At 62.7% G+C, this 15,402-nt stretch overlaps 3 protein-coding genes across 3 annotated transcripts in view; 2 read left to right on the top strand and 1 right to left on the bottom strand.

Annotated features, from left to right (window-relative positions):
• The window catches only part of KASH5 (KASH domain containing 5), a 28,318-nt gene extending 24,761 nt beyond the window's left edge, over positions 1-3,557 (top strand). The window contains exons 18-20 of the mRNA XM_074937791.1: positions 863-927; positions 2,058-2,168; positions 3,340-3,557. Coding sequence (XP_074793892.1) covers positions 863-927; positions 2,058-2,168; positions 3,340-3,550 — 387 coding nt within the window. The 3' untranslated portion in view covers positions 3,551-3,557. The remainder of the gene's footprint in view (positions 1-862; positions 928-2,057; positions 2,169-3,339) is intronic.
• Positions 3,558-5,338: 1,781 nt separating this feature from the next.
• Positions 5,339-7,769, bottom strand: LOC141976712 (GTPase KRas-like). The gene is made up of 4 exons (XM_074937838.1): positions 7,584-7,769; positions 7,286-7,464; positions 6,251-6,410; positions 5,339-5,771 (listed from the first exon to the last, which is right to left on the bottom strand). Exons 1-4 carry the CDS (start codon positions 7,692-7,694, stop codon positions 5,661-5,663), a joined length of 561 nt encoding a protein of 186 aa, XP_074793939.1. The 5' UTR covers positions 7,695-7,769; the 3' UTR covers positions 5,339-5,660.
• Positions 7,770-11,031: 3,262 nt separating this feature from the next.
• Positions 11,032-14,075, top strand: LOC141976715 (galanin peptides-like). The gene is made up of 6 exons (XM_074937841.1): positions 11,032-11,099; positions 11,726-11,803; positions 12,054-12,108; positions 12,641-12,730; positions 12,810-12,884; positions 13,250-14,075. The coding sequence occupies exons 2-6, from the start codon at positions 11,726-11,728 to the stop codon at positions 13,300-13,302; spliced, it is 351 nt and encodes a 116-aa protein (XP_074793942.1). The 5' UTR covers positions 11,032-11,099; the 3' UTR covers positions 13,303-14,075.
• Positions 14,076-15,402: the final 1,327 nt, after the last annotated feature.

The raw sequence follows: 15,402 nt of genomic DNA, 5'->3' as shown, positions 1-15,402 counted from the left end.
GGAACAAGCCTTTTAGATGGGCAAGCGGTGCAGTATAGATCCCTCCGCTTTTTGCCTGGCTCACTAGAGCCCTCAGACAATTGAAATGCCAACTTTGCCTACCACAGGCCAGCTTTCATGCCCCTGTTTTAGGAGAATTTAGGAGAATAGGATAATTGCCAGGCTGGATCAGACCAGTGACTGACCAAGCCAGCAACCCTACAGTTATGGGATATCCTACCCCACGTTGTTTAAAAGTGCAGTCTCTGAACCATGAGGGTTTACATCCCTACTAAACCAGACAAGACAGATGGTCCTGTGGTTTGGGCCCTCGCTTTGGCATTTGGCAACATGGGTTTGAATCCCTGCTCTGCCCATCTTTGCATGTGCCTCAGCTATAAATGGGGGATAACAGTCTTTCCCTCCCTCCTAGGGGGTTGTGAGGCTAAATCTGTTAGCAAGGTGCTCAGATAAAACTCTTTATTAGTTTTTTTAAATTATCTTATTATCCAAGATATTCTGATCTAAGTGTTCAACCCCTTTGGAAAATGTGACCGGCTTCCACTAGATCCCGGAGTGATGAGAGCTCCCCAGGCAAATTATGCGTTAGGTGAAAGAATACTGATTTCCTTCCTTCAGCATGCCTCCTGGCAACCCTCTGGAGCCAGCTGGCAGCTTTCTGGAGCCAGCAGAGAAGAGAGACCCCAGCTCCCTGCTGAGAAAATCTGACAAGCACCCTACTGTAAAACCCATCCTGCTGCCATGGCAGTCCTGTATCACAGCACAGCCTGCGGTACAGCAGCTAAGCTCTGCTGAGCAGGGTGGGGACAGCTCTGGAACAATAGCCCGTTCACGCCTCATTGTATCTGATTGTTTCTCTCAGGCAGCAAAGCCCATCTGTCTGGAGGCCGGGCCCGCAGACACTCTGTTGTCCAGCGCAGCAGAGAGGTAAGCCTGTGAGTGACCAAAAGCTGCTGAAGGGGCAAGGCTGGCATTTTAACCATGGTGAAGAGCCGTTACGGGGGTCCGGTTACAGCCCTGAGAGGGTGGAACAGCCCCGCAGCTGGCACACGGAGCTCTGCTGACTTCCCGGTAGCTAAGATCATTTCCACCAGCCAAGGATGTGGCTCAGAGCCACAGAAGGGACGTCCAGAGGTCATCTACTCCAACCCCCACACTGAGGACAGACCCAGCAAACCTCCCATGCCCGGGTTTCCACAGCCTGCCTTGGTCACCCATTCCCTTGCTGAGCTAGCCTTAAAGCTAGAAAGCTTTTCCTAATATCCAACCCAAATGGCACTTGCTGCAAACAAAGCCAGTTCCCTCTTGTCTTACCCTCGGTGGACATGGAGAGCTGATCGCCGTCCTCCTTAGAATGACCTCATCCATACTGGAAGACTTATCCCCCCCTCAGCCTTCTCTAAACTAAAATGACCAGTTCTTTCAGCCCTTCCCCAGAGGTTGTGTTTTCTAAGCCTCTGATCATTTCTGGTGCTCTCCTGCTCTCACCAACTCCAGCAAAAGCCCAGTCGCACCCTTAGCAATGGTGGGGCGTTTGCCATTCCCCCATGGGCCAGAGCACAGCGTGAAGCTGTTGTCTAGAATGATCTTAGTTGTCCAGCCGGGCTGGATCTCACTGAGCTCTTCTCACTATTCCTAACAGCTCTGTGACTGGTTCAGCATCTGAGCAGGTGAGTGGCCCTGCCTGGGTATCTCCCTGCTCCAATTAAAGACCTATGGCAGGACTGTGGCTGGCCTTGGTCTGCTGACTTGGGCTCAGGATTTGGGGGGCTATAAAACCGGAGTGCATTTGGCCTCCGAGACCCCACGAGGGGGAATGTCTCAGAGTCCAAGCTCGAGCCTGGCCCCAAACCTTTTATAGCCCCACAGCCTGAACCCTGCAAGCCTGAGTCAGCAGACCCAGAGCCACAGGATTTTTATCCCCATGTAGATGTACCGTGTGTCTGGAGCATGTAGCCTCAAGCTGTCCCTCCCCACAGTCCCCAGCCAATGGCCTTGTTCAATATCCCTCATCCCAACGATGCACCGAGATTCAAAGCTTGGCCTCTCTATTCCAGGAGCCCTGCGGGAGGCCTGCAGCAAGGTGCACTCATCCCAGTGCAGAATCAGCTGTCCCCCATCAAACAGAAGCAGCTGCACGACTGCTGGTTTGAAACCTTTGCACTATGGTGAGTAGCCCCCTGCAGAGTTCAGTCTAATCCCAGTCCTCCACCACACTCCCGTGCCTAGGCGGTTCCACTCTCCCACACACCCACCAAAGAGCTCTGTCCGGCCAGTGCCAGGGATATCCCAGAGGATGCGTGGGCGAGTCAAGAATGGTTTTTCTGCTGTATCACACTCAGCACCGGGATGTATAAACAGCAAGAACCCCAGAGGAGCAAGGAGGTTACATTCCTTCGGTATTTGGCCTGGCTGGAATCCTGTGCCCAGTTTTGGTGTCCGCAACTCAAGAAGGATGTTGATAAACTGGAGAGGGTTAAGAGAAGAGCCCCCTGAATGGTTTAAGGATTGGAAAACATGGCTCCAGGAGCCACATCTAATTAGCTCACAGAGATGGTTAAGGGGTCAGTACCGACGTCATGGGCTCTTCAGGCTAGCAGACAAAGGTCTAACACGATCCAGTGGCTGGAACCTGAGGCTAGAGAAACAAGGCACAATATTTAACAATGAGGGGAATTAACCATGGGGCCAACATCCCAGGGCTGGGGTCAGTTCTCCATCACCAGCCATATGTAAATCAAGCCTGGCTGTTTCTCTCACAGGCCTGGTCTATTTCAGACAGCAGTTAAGGAAGTGTGGTCCTTGGGGCAGCAGGATGGGGGCGGAACCTGCTGACCTTGCAATGTAGAAATCCAGATGCAAAGGGAAACTGAGAAGGCTCAGGGCTCACCCAGGAGAGAGTGGCACCAGCTTGCCTAACAGAGCAACTTTCAATCTGTTTAGATAGGTGCAAACCGCAGGGTGGACGCTCTCCTTTCACGGCAGCTTAAACCACTTCCTGAAAGATTTAAGCTAAAGTGAAATAAACCTGGTCTAAAGTGAGGTCATAATGTGCCCCAGGTTAACAGAAAGCTCTGAACGGTGTGTGCAGAGGTGTGTTAACCAACACTGGTGTTAATTGCTCTCTGCTACCGCCCCCCCCCCCCGTGCATAGATCAGACTGGGGGGGGGGGGCGGGCGCACATCTGGGAGCAAGAGCCTTCAACCCCACATTTATCTTGGTGTGAGCTTTCTTCCTGAGGGATTGATTTGGGAGGTGGCTCTCTGGTGCATTCTGGATGGGAGGGGGCAAAGTCACAGCATCTCTCCTTTGTAAAAGCAACATGTTTCTTTTTGCAGGTTTCCCTGGGGCCTGATTTCCCTTCTGCAGCGACCACAGCCCCACGTCCTCCCCAGGCGCCTGCTGCGGGCCCTGCTCGTCACACTCCTCCTGGTGCCAGCGCTGTGCTGCCTGGTGTTACCATGCAGGCAGCAGCCCGGCTGGACCATGCCCACAAGGCTGGTGTGGCCGCACCTCCAGCTGTGGTACCTGAGGCCCCCTCCTGTGTGACCCCTTCCCACCTAGACAGGGGAAAGCAGCTCGTTGGGGGCCAGGGAAGGACCGTTTTAAGCTGCTAGCCGCCCTCCCTAGGAGCAGCTCCGACTTGAAGGCAAATAAAACAGCAGTTTGGTCAATAAAACGGGAGTGTAGCTTTCGGTGCAGGGTCAGCCTGTGCCCACAGCTGGCCAAGGGAGCTCGCGTCCCTGCTGGGTCCCCTCCCACAGGCAGCCCTTGTTCTCGGTCGCCTGAGGCCCCTTCTGCGGCACTCCAGCAGCTTTGAATGGCTGTGATAGGGCCCCCCTCCCACCAACCCACCACCAGGGCAGAGCTGGCCTAAGGGCTTCGCTGCCAGCCCTTGGCACAGGGGATGGGGCAGGGGTGTAGCCAGGGCTCCCTGCACGGTGGCTATTTCCTACCCCCAGGGCCCACTGGGGGCAGAGCAAGGTGCTGTGGTTATTCTTTACTCCTCGGGGCCAGTGGGAATCAAAGTAAGTTAGGGCAGCCCCAGATCTGCCCCATTGACAGCGGGGCCAGGCAGGCCCCAGATCCAGGAACCACAAAGGTGGCTTTAAACTCCATGCCCATCCCTGCTCCAAGCAGCCCAATCGACAGCCAGGTCCCGCTTCTGCAGCCAGACGGTCCCGCTCCCAGCACCTCCTCTCCTAGAGCCCCACAGCTGCAGAGCCCTTGGGTGAGCCCTGGCCTGAGCAGCAGGAAAGATCCCAGCTGTCAGCACTCGCAATTACCCCCTCACCCCGGGTCTGGTGCTCAGCTTCTGCCCCAGCACACGCCCTGGGGCATCCCACCCGGTCCCCCAGGCTTGGATGCAGCCATAGCACACACCCTGCGAGCAAGCGGAGACTGACGAGTTTAAGACTCAGCCACCCTGGGACCTTGAGCATTTGTGCAGAAGCAACAGAACTGTGGACAAAAGCTAAACACTGATGGACTCGGGGTCTGTCTACCAGGGATCCCCAGGCCAGGAACTGAACTGCCGGTTCTGCCCTCCCACCTTCCTCCTCCTGAAATCAACCCAGGCTGCGGCAGCTCCCTGTCAATGTCAACTACGATTTTTCAGCCCAAGACGCAGGGATTGGGAAACGCAGGCCGACAGGGCACGTGTGTGGCTGGGTTAACTTCTTCACTGGTTTATTTGCAGCTCCCACTTCTCTGCACAGCACATCGGGGGAGAAATGCCTTTCTAGGGGGCGGGCCCAGAAACAGAGCATGCGTACGCAGCTGAGCCATTTCCACAAGCCGCTGGATCTTCCCCCCCATCACAAAAACTTACACGGATTTCCCAGGAACACCCAAAACAGCAGGAGAGGAACAGAGGGTAACCCCAATCTATCACTCCCCTCAAAACACAGCTAGTGCCCTTCTTACGTCTCTGCTCTGAGGGACCCAAACCCCGCCACGGTCCCTGGCTTCCCACCCACCAGGTATGCCAATGGAGTGGGGCCATCCCCAGAACCTGGCACCCTTCTTGACTGCAGGGCTTACGAAACCTCCAGCTGTTACACTCTTTTATTTTGCTGGGGAGCAAATTACCCTCTCCCTCCAGGCGGGAACAGGTTGTGCGCTAAGGGGGGCACAGCTGTTCTTGTCCTGGTGAAGACCTGCTCTCCAACTGGAGAGCAAACCAGAGGGTTGCGGAGAGCTGCTAACGGGACCAGAGATTCAACCACGCTAGGAATACACTGTCTGTGTCACCACAGCCTGGTGTTTGATCGGACAGGGAGGAATTACAACCCCTCAGCTCATGGGATTTTGCTGCCCGCGCTTCCGTCTTCTGTCGTTCCAGGGGATGTTTCCTTCTCCTATCAAAAACAGCCGGCAAAACGAAGGGCGTCTCTGGGCTGACATCAGGGGGTAGGGTAGATCGTTGCAGTTTTGAAACTTGTTTTTAGTTGGAGCTTCAGGGACGAATGGAACCACGAAACCAAAAGAGAGTCACATCCTAGTCTCTGCTGCCTTCTCCTCCCGGCTGCTCCAAAGCCAACCGAGCATCAGGATGTTGCTGGATGCTGCACTGCTGGAGTTTACCAACCAAAAGGGCTCAGGAGGGGAAGGGCGGGGGGGCGGAAGGATCCTCACCGCTCCCGCGCCAGTCTGTCCCTCAGAGGATCACGCACTTCTTCTTGGAGCATTTCTTCTTGCGTCCGTTGCTGATCTTCTCTTTGTGCTTCCGGATCTCCCGCACCAGCGTGTAGAAAGCGTCCTCCACTCCCTAGCGTGACGAGAGCACAAAGGGCGAGAAGAGAAACACGCGCAGCTAAAGGGCAGTTTAGACAAATCCCCCGCCTGAAAGCGTGGCTGGCGCAGAGTTAAGGAGCCCTAGCGTGGCCGACAAAGGTGCCGAAACACTGCAGAACGCGGATGCCGGCATCTACCCACAAATGCTCGGTCTCCTCCTAGCTCTGATGCACGGGACGTTTAATATCCCTCCCGAAATGCATTCCAACAAGACTAGCCAAAAGTCTCCAGTCACTCTTGGAATCGAGCTAGGCGTTTCGGGATAGGGAGACCACCTGGGGGACCCAGCCTAGCAAGGAGAACATGGGTAGCAGCCCGCCCAATCAAAAGATTTTGTATTTACCACCTTAAAAAAAAAAAAAAAAAAAAAATCATTCTCTGGCCAGCTCTGGGGCCAAGGGAACAGGCCGGTGTCACTCTGCATCCCCACCGCCAGCAGTGTCCCCCACGCACCTGCCTGGTTTTGGCCGAGGTCTCAATGAACGGGATGCCGTAGTTCTTCGCCAGCTCCTGAGCCTGTTTGGTGTCCACCGTCCGAGAGGGCAGGTCACACTTGTTACCGACTAAGACCATGGGGACGTCATCCGAATCCTTCACCCTGCTGATCTGCTCCCTGGAGCAGAAGGAAAGGGGCCATCAGAGCCGAAATACACAGCTGGGGCTGGAGAGAAGAGCGACCCCACCGCCAACCGCCCCCAATCCCGCAGCATCGCTGCCCAGCGGAGAGGACGCCAGGCCGGACGGCATCTGGGCTCCTGAGGGGCCATCGACTAGAGGCTGCCGCTGCTGCTCTGGCTTTAATACAGAGCCGGAGCCAACGCTCCCTGGTGCCAGCGGGTTCAGCATCGGCAACCCAACGCTCTGCCGCAAAACGGGGGACAGCATGGCCTACGACCAGGCAAGGTGTGCGAAGGTCTGCCGATGTTCCCCAACCCCCCGCATCCCAGCCCCGGGCTCCCCCCAGCTCTGCCGATGCTCCCCAACCTCCAGCCCCCCAGCATCCAGCCCTGGGCTCCCCCCAGCTCTGCCGATGCTCCCCAACCCACAGCGCACCCCGCATCCAAGCCCTGGGCTCCCCCCAGCTCTGCCGATGCTCCCCAACCCACAGCCCTCCGCATCCCAGCCCTGGGCTCCCCCCAGCTCTGCCGATGCTCCCCAACCCACAGCCCACCCCGCATCCGAGCCCTGGGCTCCCCCCAGCTCTGCCGATGCTCCACAACCCACAGCCCACCCCGCATCCGAGCCCTGGGCTCCCCCCAGCTCTGCCGATGCTCCACAACCCACAGCCCCCCATTATCCCAGCCCTGGGCTCCCCCCCCAGCCCTGTTGGTGCCCCTCAACCCCAACCCACAGTCCCCCCCCATTATCCCAGCCCTGGGCTCCCCCACAGCCCTGCCTCACCGGTGCCTCTCAACTGCAACCCGCAGCCCCCCGTTATCCCAAACCTACCCACGCGCCGCCCCGGGCTGGGGAAGGGACCCCGCTGACCTGTAGTGGTGCACGTCCTCGAAGGACTTTGCGTTGTTGATGGCGAAAACACAGAGGAAGCCCTCGCCCGTGCGCATGTACTGGTCGCGCATGGCGCTGTACTCCTCCTGCCCGGCCGTGTCCAGGATGTCCAGCAGGCACGTCTCGCCGTCAATCACCACCTGCTTCCGGTACGAGTCCTGGGAGGGGGATGAGACAGTGCCTGACACACAGGGCCCTCTGGGGCGGGAGGGGGGCCCCTGGGCAGGGGGGCTGGGCAGGCAGGGCCCCCTCTGGGGCCGGTGGGAAGGGGTCTCACCTCTATGGTGGGGTCGTACTCATCCACGAAGTGGTTCTGGATGAGCTGGATGGTGAGCGCACTCTTGCCGACACCACCAGCCCCCACCACCACCAGCTTGTACTCGGTCATGACGGCCGGGGCGCGGCGCGGGGATCAAATGGCCCCCCCGGGGGTCCCGGCCCGGATCATCGCTCGAGGCTGGCCCTGGAACCAGCCACAACATTAGAGCGGGGAGCCAGGACACCTGGGTTCTCTCTGCCACCGCCCATGTGGGGAACCCCAGACCGGCCCTGAGAATGGCCTCCCGCATTCAGTACCAGCCCTGCAATCCCCCCGCCACCCCCAATACCTCCCCCCCAGCCTACCCCCCCAGCCACTAATGGCCTCCCCTGCCAAACGCAACCGCTCCCCCAGCCTAGCCCCCCCAGCCACCGATGGCCTCCCCCCCAAATGCAACCCTGCCCCCCAGGCACTGATGGCCTCCCCCCAAAACGTAACCCCACCCCCCAGCCGCCGATGGCCTCCCCCCCAACGCAACCCCTCACCATAGCAGCTGCTCCCCACCCAGCATTGCCCCATCAGCCCTCCCTCCCGCATCCCCACCGCACCCCCACTTCAGTGCAGCCACCTCCCCTCTGCCCAGCCCCCTTTAACACACCCTGAAGCAGATCCTCCCTCCCTGCTGCTGCATTCAATACCCCCCATGCCGCCCCTCCCCTATACCCCCCACACCGCCCCTTCCCCCATGCTGCCCCTCCCATAGCAACCCTCCCACCTCCTACACCCCACCCCCACACTGAAAGCTTCCCCACTGTATGCACCCCACAGCAATGCAACTCCGACCCACCCTTATGCACCCCCGCAGCCTCCAGTGCATCCGCCCCACCCCGTCCCTCAATGCACCGCCCCACCCTTATGCACCCCCCAGCCTCCAGTGCATCTCCCCCACCCTGTCCCTCAATGCACCGCCCCACCCTTATGCACCCCCCAGCCTCCAGTGCATCTCCCGCACCCTGTCCCTCAATGCACCGCCCCACACTTAAGCACCCCCCCCCCCAGCCTCCAATGCATCTCCCCCACCCCGTCCCTCAATGCACCGCCCCACCCTTATGCATCCCCTCCTCCCCCTGCGCCCCCGGGCAGCACCCCGCCTTTCTACAGCCCCTCTCCCCCACGCCCGTGCCAGACCCCCCCGCACCTGCAGCCGGCTCAGGGGGTCGCTGCCCCCCCACGGCCCCGCCCTGCAGCCGCTCCCGGGCCCAGCACGGGACAGGCCTCGCGCCGGACACCTCCCCCCGCAGCCAATGGCAGCGCCGCCCCTCCCCCACGCCACGCAGCAGCCAATCACCGCTGGATGGGGGGGCGCACCATAGAGAGGGAACTGGGGTGGGGGTAGAGAGACTGCGGGGGTGCAGCCAGCGCCCCCTAGAGGGGCCCGAACCCTACCCAGCCCTGCCGGTGCCCCTCCCTCCCGACCCGCAGCCCCCTGCCCCCCCCCGCCCTGCCGGTGCCCCTCCCTCCCGACCCGCAGCCCCCTGCCAGCCCGGCCCTGGGCCCCCCCAGCCCTGCCGGTGCCCCTCACTCCCAACCCGCAGCCCCCTGCCAGCCCGGCCCTGTCCCCCCCAGCCCTGCCGGTGCCCCTCACTCCCGACCCGCAGCCCCCTGCCAGCCCGGCCCTGGGCCCCCCCAGCCCTGCCGGTGCCCCTCACTCCCAACCCGCAGCCCCCTGCCAGCCCGGCCCTGTCCCCCCCAGCCCTGCCGGTGCCCCTCACTCCCGACCCGCAGCCCCCTGCCAGCCCGGCCCTGTCCCCCCCAGCCCTGCCGGTGCCCCTCACTCCCGACCCCGCAGCCCCCTGCTAGCCCGGCCGTGCCCCCCCCAGCCCTGCCGGTGCCCCTCACTCCCGACCTGCAGCCCCCTGCCAGCCCGGCCCTGCTGGTGCCCCTGACTCCCGACCCACAGCCCCCTGTCCCCCCCAGCCCTGCCGGTGCCCCTCACTCCCGACCTGCAGCCCCCGGCCAGCCCGGCCCTGACCCCCCCCAGCCCTGCCGGTGCCCCTCACTCCCGACCCGCAGCCCCTCCTAGCCCACCCCGGCCCTGGGCTCCCCCACCCCCAGCCCTGCTGCTGCCCCTCACTCCCGACCCGCAGTCCCCTGCCTCCCCCCAGCCCTGCCGGTGCCCCTCCCTCCCGACCCGCAGCCCCCTGCCAGCCCGGCCCTGGGCCACCCCCAGCCTTGCCGGTGCCCCTCACTCCCGACCCGCAGCCCCCTGCCAGCCCGGCCCTGGGCCCCCCCAGCCCTGCCGGTGCCCCTCACTCCCGACCCGCAGCCCCCTGCCAGCCCGGCCCTGTCCCCCCCAGCCCTGCCGGTGCCCCTCACTCCCAACCCGCAGCCCCCTGCTAGCCCGGCCGTGCCCCCCCCAGCCCTGCCGGTGCCCCTCACTCCCGACCTGCAGCCCCCTGCCAGCCCAGCCCTGCTGGTGCCCCTGACTCCCGACCCACAGCCCCCTGTCCCCCCCAGCCCTGCCGGTGCCCCTCACTCCCGACCCGCAGCCCCCTGCCAGCCCGGCCCTGGGCCCCCCCCCAGCCCTGCCGGTGCCCCTCACTCCCGACCCGCAGCCCCCTGCTAGCCCGGCCCTGGGCTCCCCCCAGCCCTGCCGGTGCCCCTCACTCCCGACCCGCAGCCCCCTGCCAGCCCGGCCCTGGGCCCCCCCCCAGCCCTGCCGGTGCCCCTCACTCCCGACCCGCAGCCCCCTGCTAGCCCTCCTGATGTGTCTCTGTGTCCCTGAAGTCACTCGTGAGCCCGGTGACGCACTCAGGAGGTGAACCCGGCCCTTGGCCAGGATTCACACAGATGCTCTAATTGTGCTGACGGGGACAAGGCCTGAGGCTCTTATCCAACCTCCCTAATGAGAATAAAGGACCATCCGCCAACGCCCTGGGGGCGGGGGGGGGGACCGGGAGCCAGGACTCCTGGGTTCTATCTCCAGCGAGGGGAGGGGACTGGGGTCTAGTGGTTAGAGTGGGGGGGGGGCTGGGTTCTCTCCCTCGCTCTGGGAGGGCAGTGGAGTCTAGTGGTTAAAGTGGGATGGGGTTGGGACCCGGGACCCCGGTCAGGACCAGGCTTATGAAGTTCATTTCAGTAATGGGGAAACTGAGGCATGGCGAGATGTGCCCAGCCCCCCCAGATAAAATCAATGAATGCAGGTAGTGCCTGGAATAGAACCCAGGCGTCCGGCTGCCCCGCTGATTTCCCCTTGAGCTGCCCCTGCCCCTAGAATCCCCCAGCCCCCCTCCCCCAGCCCGTGTGCAGGAGTCAATTAGAGCTAATAAGACCAATTTTCAGACGTATTTTCTGACTAAGTGGAAAAGAGAAATTAGAGGCAAAATAAATGAAACAGCCCCCCCCGAATCCGTGGGGGGCAATTAGCTACACCCCCCAGGCATGACGCACCCATCTGCCCCCCCCCCAGCCCCTGCCCTATATAAATCTGGTGCCTGATCCCCCAGCTGCAACCAGAGCAGGGCAGAATTTGAGGTGAGATTCCTGCAGCCCCCCAGAATCGGGCCCTGCCGCTGACAGGGCTGCAGGTCGGGAGTGAGGGGCTCTGGGGGGGAGCCCAGGGCTGGGCTAGCAGGGGCCGCGGGTCGGGAGTGAGGGGCACCGGCAGGGCTGGGGGAGCCCAGGGCCGGGCTAGCAGGGGCTGTGGGTCGGGAGTGAGGGGCACCGGCAGGGCTGGGGGGAGCCCAGGGCCGGGCTAGCAGGGTGCTGCGGGTCGGGAATGAGGGGCTCTGGGGGTGACCCCAGGGCCGGGCTAGCAGGGGCTGTGGGTCGGGAGTGAGGGGCACCGGCAGGGCTGGGCTAGCAGGGGCTGTGGGTCGGGAGTGAGGGGTGTGGGCAGAGCTGGGTGGGGGAGCCCAAGGCTGGGCCAGTGGGGTGGGACGGATTTTTTCGTCGGGGGGAACAGAAATACCCTCTGGTGCCTTGGGCTGCGGGTAAAGCCAGGTGTGTGTGTGATGAACAGCGAGTTTGGGGGGCAGAGATAGAGGCAGCCCGGATGCCTGGGTTCTATCGCGGCTCGGGGAGGGGGGTCTAGTGGATAGAACAAGGGTGGGGGAGCAGGGAGCCTGGACTTCTGGGTTTTCTCTCTCTCTCTTGCACAGATGGGGATCCCTGCTGTGCTCTGCATCTCCCTGGCCCTGTGGGGGCTGCTGGGCGAATGCGCCAGGAGCCCTCTGATGGTGAGAGCCCCCCCCAGACCCCTCTCCCGGCCTGTCTCCTCCATTCCCACCTGTCGCCCCGAGGCGGCAGAAGCCTGGGCCCCCGGGGCCCCCTGAATGGTACAGTCCCCACCAGGCCTCTGGTGGGGTCCTGGGCTGTCCCAGTCCACGGGTGGGGGGAGCTCAGACAGGTGCAGGGAGCTCAGACCTGGGGGGGAGGTCAGACTGGGGGGGGGCAAACTACTCAGTTAATGGGGATTTTTTTCTGCAGCCCAAAGACAAACGTGGCTGGACCCTGAACAGTGCAGGCTACCTGCTGGGCCCCCGTGAGTACCCCACCGCGTGCCCCCCCCCCCGAGAGACCCCAGGCGGCCTGGCTCCCATCACCCCCCCGGACCCCCCCCCGGAGAGAACCCAGGCGTCCTGGCTCCCACCACCCCACCGGGCCGCCCCCCCGGAGAGAACGCAGACGTCCTGGCTACCCCCCGCCGTGCTGCCCCCTGGAGAGAACCCAGGCATCCTGGCTCCCACCACCCTGCCATGCTGCCTCCCGGAGAGAACCCAGGTGGCCATGCCCCCCCCGGAGAAAACCCAGGCATCCTGGCTCCCACCACCCCGCTGTGCCCCCCCCGAGAGAACCTAGGCGTCCTGGCTCCTAGCCCTCGGATCTAACCGCTAGACCCCACTCCCCTCCCAGAGCTGGGATAGAACTGTGGTATCCTGGCTCTGAAATCCCCCCTACTCTAACCACTAGACTCCCCTCCCCTCCCAGAGCTGGAGAGAGAACCCAGGAGTCCTGGCTCCCAGCTCCCCCTGCTCTAACCCGCAGCCCCTCCCTCTCACCCTCTTTGTCGGCAGATGCCCACCGCCTGCTGATGGATAAGGGGGCCTTAGCCGGGAAGCGGGAGGCCGCCGAGGAGCCGGTGCAGCTGGAAGTGGGGTTCAAGGGTGAGTCCCCTGCCTATGCCCCCCTGCCCCTCTCAGGGCCCCTCTCTGCACCCCAATCACCGGCCCGTCTCTCCTCCAGGTGCCCCCCTGCGCCCCACTGCCGAGCACGGCTTCCAGACCTTGCTGGATTTCCTCTCCTCCCTGTGTCTTCCAGGTGAGTGCCAGGGCCAGACCTTGGGAGGCGGGGGGCCAGGACTCCTGTGTTCGCTCCCTGGCTCTGGGAGGGGAGTGGGGTCTACTGGTTAGAGTCAGGGGGGCTGGGAACCAGGACTCCTGGGTTTGTTCCCTGGCTATGGGAGGGAGTGGGGTCTAGTGGTTAGAGTTGGGGGGGGGGAGGTGGGAGCCAGGACTCCTGGGTTCTCTCTCCAGCTCTGGGAGGGGAGTGGGGTCTAGTGGTTAGAGGTGGGGGCTGGGAGCCAGGACTCCTGGGTTCTCACACCGGTCCCTGGTGGAGGGGAGGAGGGCTAACCAAGGGGTCTTTCTCTCCTTTCTCAGTTTCTGTCTCATTCCCACCTGCAGAGCTGGGGGCCCTGGATTGTCTGCCCCTCGCCGATGCTGCCGGCCAGCCCTAGCCCCCCGGCCCCCCGCCGAGCTTCTTGTGCCAGGAGCCCCCACATGCACATGGTGACGGGCGCACACCTGAGAGCAGCACCCATGGCCCCACCCAGGCCCCTGCCCTGGTGTGGACATGCTCAGCCCTCTCCCACCTGGGGATCCCCCCCACATCTCGTGGCCTCCTGCGCAGACCCACCCCCCCTCCCCTCCTGCTCCCGTTCTGCCGCCACCAGCCCCCTAGTGTGACTCCCCCCGGCCAAGCAAGGGGGAGTCGCCCCTGGTACCCCATTCCACGTCCTGCCCTGAGTGTGATACTGGCAGGGGTGTGGGGGCTAGTGGTTAGAGCAGGAGTGAGGCTGGGAGCCTGGACTCCTGGGTTCTCTTCCTGGCTCTGCAACTACTTCCCCATGTGCCTTTGGGGGTACGTCCCTTCTCTGTCACTCATTGCCTCAGTTTCCCCTCCCGTGGCACCCCGGAATTCCCTAGTCATCATGCTGCATGGGGGATAGTGACGGGCTGTGGACTCACCCCCCGTGTGCCCGCGGACCCCCAGGAGACTCCCCCTCTGCAGTATGGGGCACTTGACACAGCTGCGGCCAGCGCCGGCCCGCGACACGTCCCAGAGCTGGATGTTAACCCGATGCTCCCCGAGAATGGCTGCTGTGGACTGCCAGTGGTGGAGGGCACAGACGAGGCCAGGGATCCCCGAGTCCTGCTGGGATCCTGGGGGAACAGACCCTCCCCAGCCTCAACTCCCAGCCTCGGGGATGGGGGGCGGGGGACAAGCTCAGGGGAAAGAGGGGCCACCCTAAGCAACCAGCCAATAAATATTTCACTGCTCGATATTCCTGTGTGGTGCTTGGGCTGGGAGCCAGGACGCCTTGGTTCTCTTCCCGGCTCTGGGAGGGGAGGGGGATCTAGTGGTTAGAGCAGGGGGGCTGGGAGCCAGGACGCCTGGGTTCTCTCCCCAGCTCTGGGAGGGGAGTGGGGTCTAGTGGTAAGAGCAGGGGGGCTGGGAGCCAGGACTCCTGGGTTTCCTCCCTGGCCGGGCAGAAGCGTAAGAGTGATACAGCAGGGATCTGTGGGTCGGCAGCGCCGCAGCCCCCTCGGGGTCGCTCTCACTGGGGTGAGCTCCTTGGATTCCTGCCCCCTGAGACTCACCCTCAAAACTTGCATTCCCCCCCCCCCGGCCCTGGGTCAGGCCAGGAGCCCCCTGCAGTGAGTGCCCCGGGATGGGCCCCGGAGGCAGCAGACCCCCCAGAGGGAGCCAGGCCCCCAGCTCTGGGCTTGGGAGTGACTCTATGTGATGAAGTGAGACTGTTCTTAATGTTTCCTCTGAATAGTGTGGGGGTGCCTCAGTTTCCCCTATGGAGTTCTTAAGTCTCTAGGGGGTGGGGTAAGGGTGTATGATCATTGCAGAGCCCTAGAGGGCAGGTGTGTGCAGGGGTCTGGACACAGAGAATGGCCGACACCCTGTTTCCTGGCAACTGATGGCCTGGCCCTTCCCCCCTGCCAGGTGAGAGCTAAAGGGTTGGAGAACAAAGGAATCAGGTGACCTCCTGCCCCGGGGAAAGGAACAAAGCCCGGGGGGTGGGGTGGGGGGCTGGAGGGAGTTTCAGTTTGGGGCTGGCTGGAGACATGGAGTGAAGGGCAGAGTGGTTGTCTTGGCTCACTGCCCACAGCTGAGGGGTCCTGTTCTCTGCACCTGCAAGCTCTGTGTTAGACCAGGTTCCCTGTCGTCTAATAAACCTTCTGTGTTACCGGCTGGCTGAGAGTCACGTCTGACTGCGGAGTTGGGGGGCAGGACCCCCTGGCTTCCCCAGGACCCCGCCTTGGCGGACTCGCTGGGGGAAGCGCACAGAGGGGCAGAGGAGGCTGAATGCTCCGAGGGTCAGACCCAGGAAGGTGGAGCCGGGGGAGCTGTGCGTCCTGCAGACAGGCCTGCTCCCAGAGAGGAGCCTTCCCCAGAGTCCTCACTGGCTTCGTGGGGAGCAGTTCCAGAGCATCGCCCGGGGACTCCATGACAACTGGTGGCAGCCGTGGGATCTACTGCACCCCATGGATGGCACTTCCTGCAGTAAGTGACTGGGGAGCAGTAAAATGAAGGGGGATTGACG

This window comes from Natator depressus, chromosome 23, assembly GCF_965152275.1.
Source record: "Natator depressus isolate rNatDep1 chromosome 23, rNatDep2.hap1, whole genome shotgun sequence".
Taxonomy (NCBI): Eukaryota; Metazoa; Chordata; order Testudines; family Cheloniidae; genus Natator; species Natator depressus.
This window is presented reverse-complemented; position numbering and strand designations above follow the sequence as displayed.

Excerpts from the sequence above, each read along its gene's own strand:
- LOC141976712 (XM_074937838.1), bottom strand. The coding sequence starts at position 7,694 with ATGACCGAGTACAAGCTGGTGGTGGTGGGGGCTGGTGGTGTCGGCAAG. Across the intron at positions 7,465-7,583 it reads AGTACGACCCCACCATAGAG|GACTCGTACCGGAAGCAGGT; the intron begins GTGAGACCCCTT and ends TCCCCCTCCCAG. Across the intron at positions 6,411-7,285 it reads GAGGACGTGCACCACTACAG|GGAGCAGATCAGCAGGGTGA; the intron begins GTCAGCGGGGTC and ends CTTCTGCTCCAG.
- LOC141976715 (XM_074937841.1), top strand. The coding sequence starts at position 11,726 with ATGGGGATCCCTGCTGTGCTCTGCATCTCCCTGGCCCTGTGGGGGCTG. Across the intron at positions 11,804-12,053 it reads GCGCCAGGAGCCCTCTGATG|CCCAAAGACAAACGTGGCTG; the intron begins GTGAGAGCCCCC and ends TTTTTTCTGCAG. Across the intron at positions 12,885-13,249 it reads CTCCTCCCTGTGTCTTCCAG|AGCTGGGGGCCCTGGATTGT; the intron begins GTGAGTGCCAGG and ends TCCCACCTGCAG.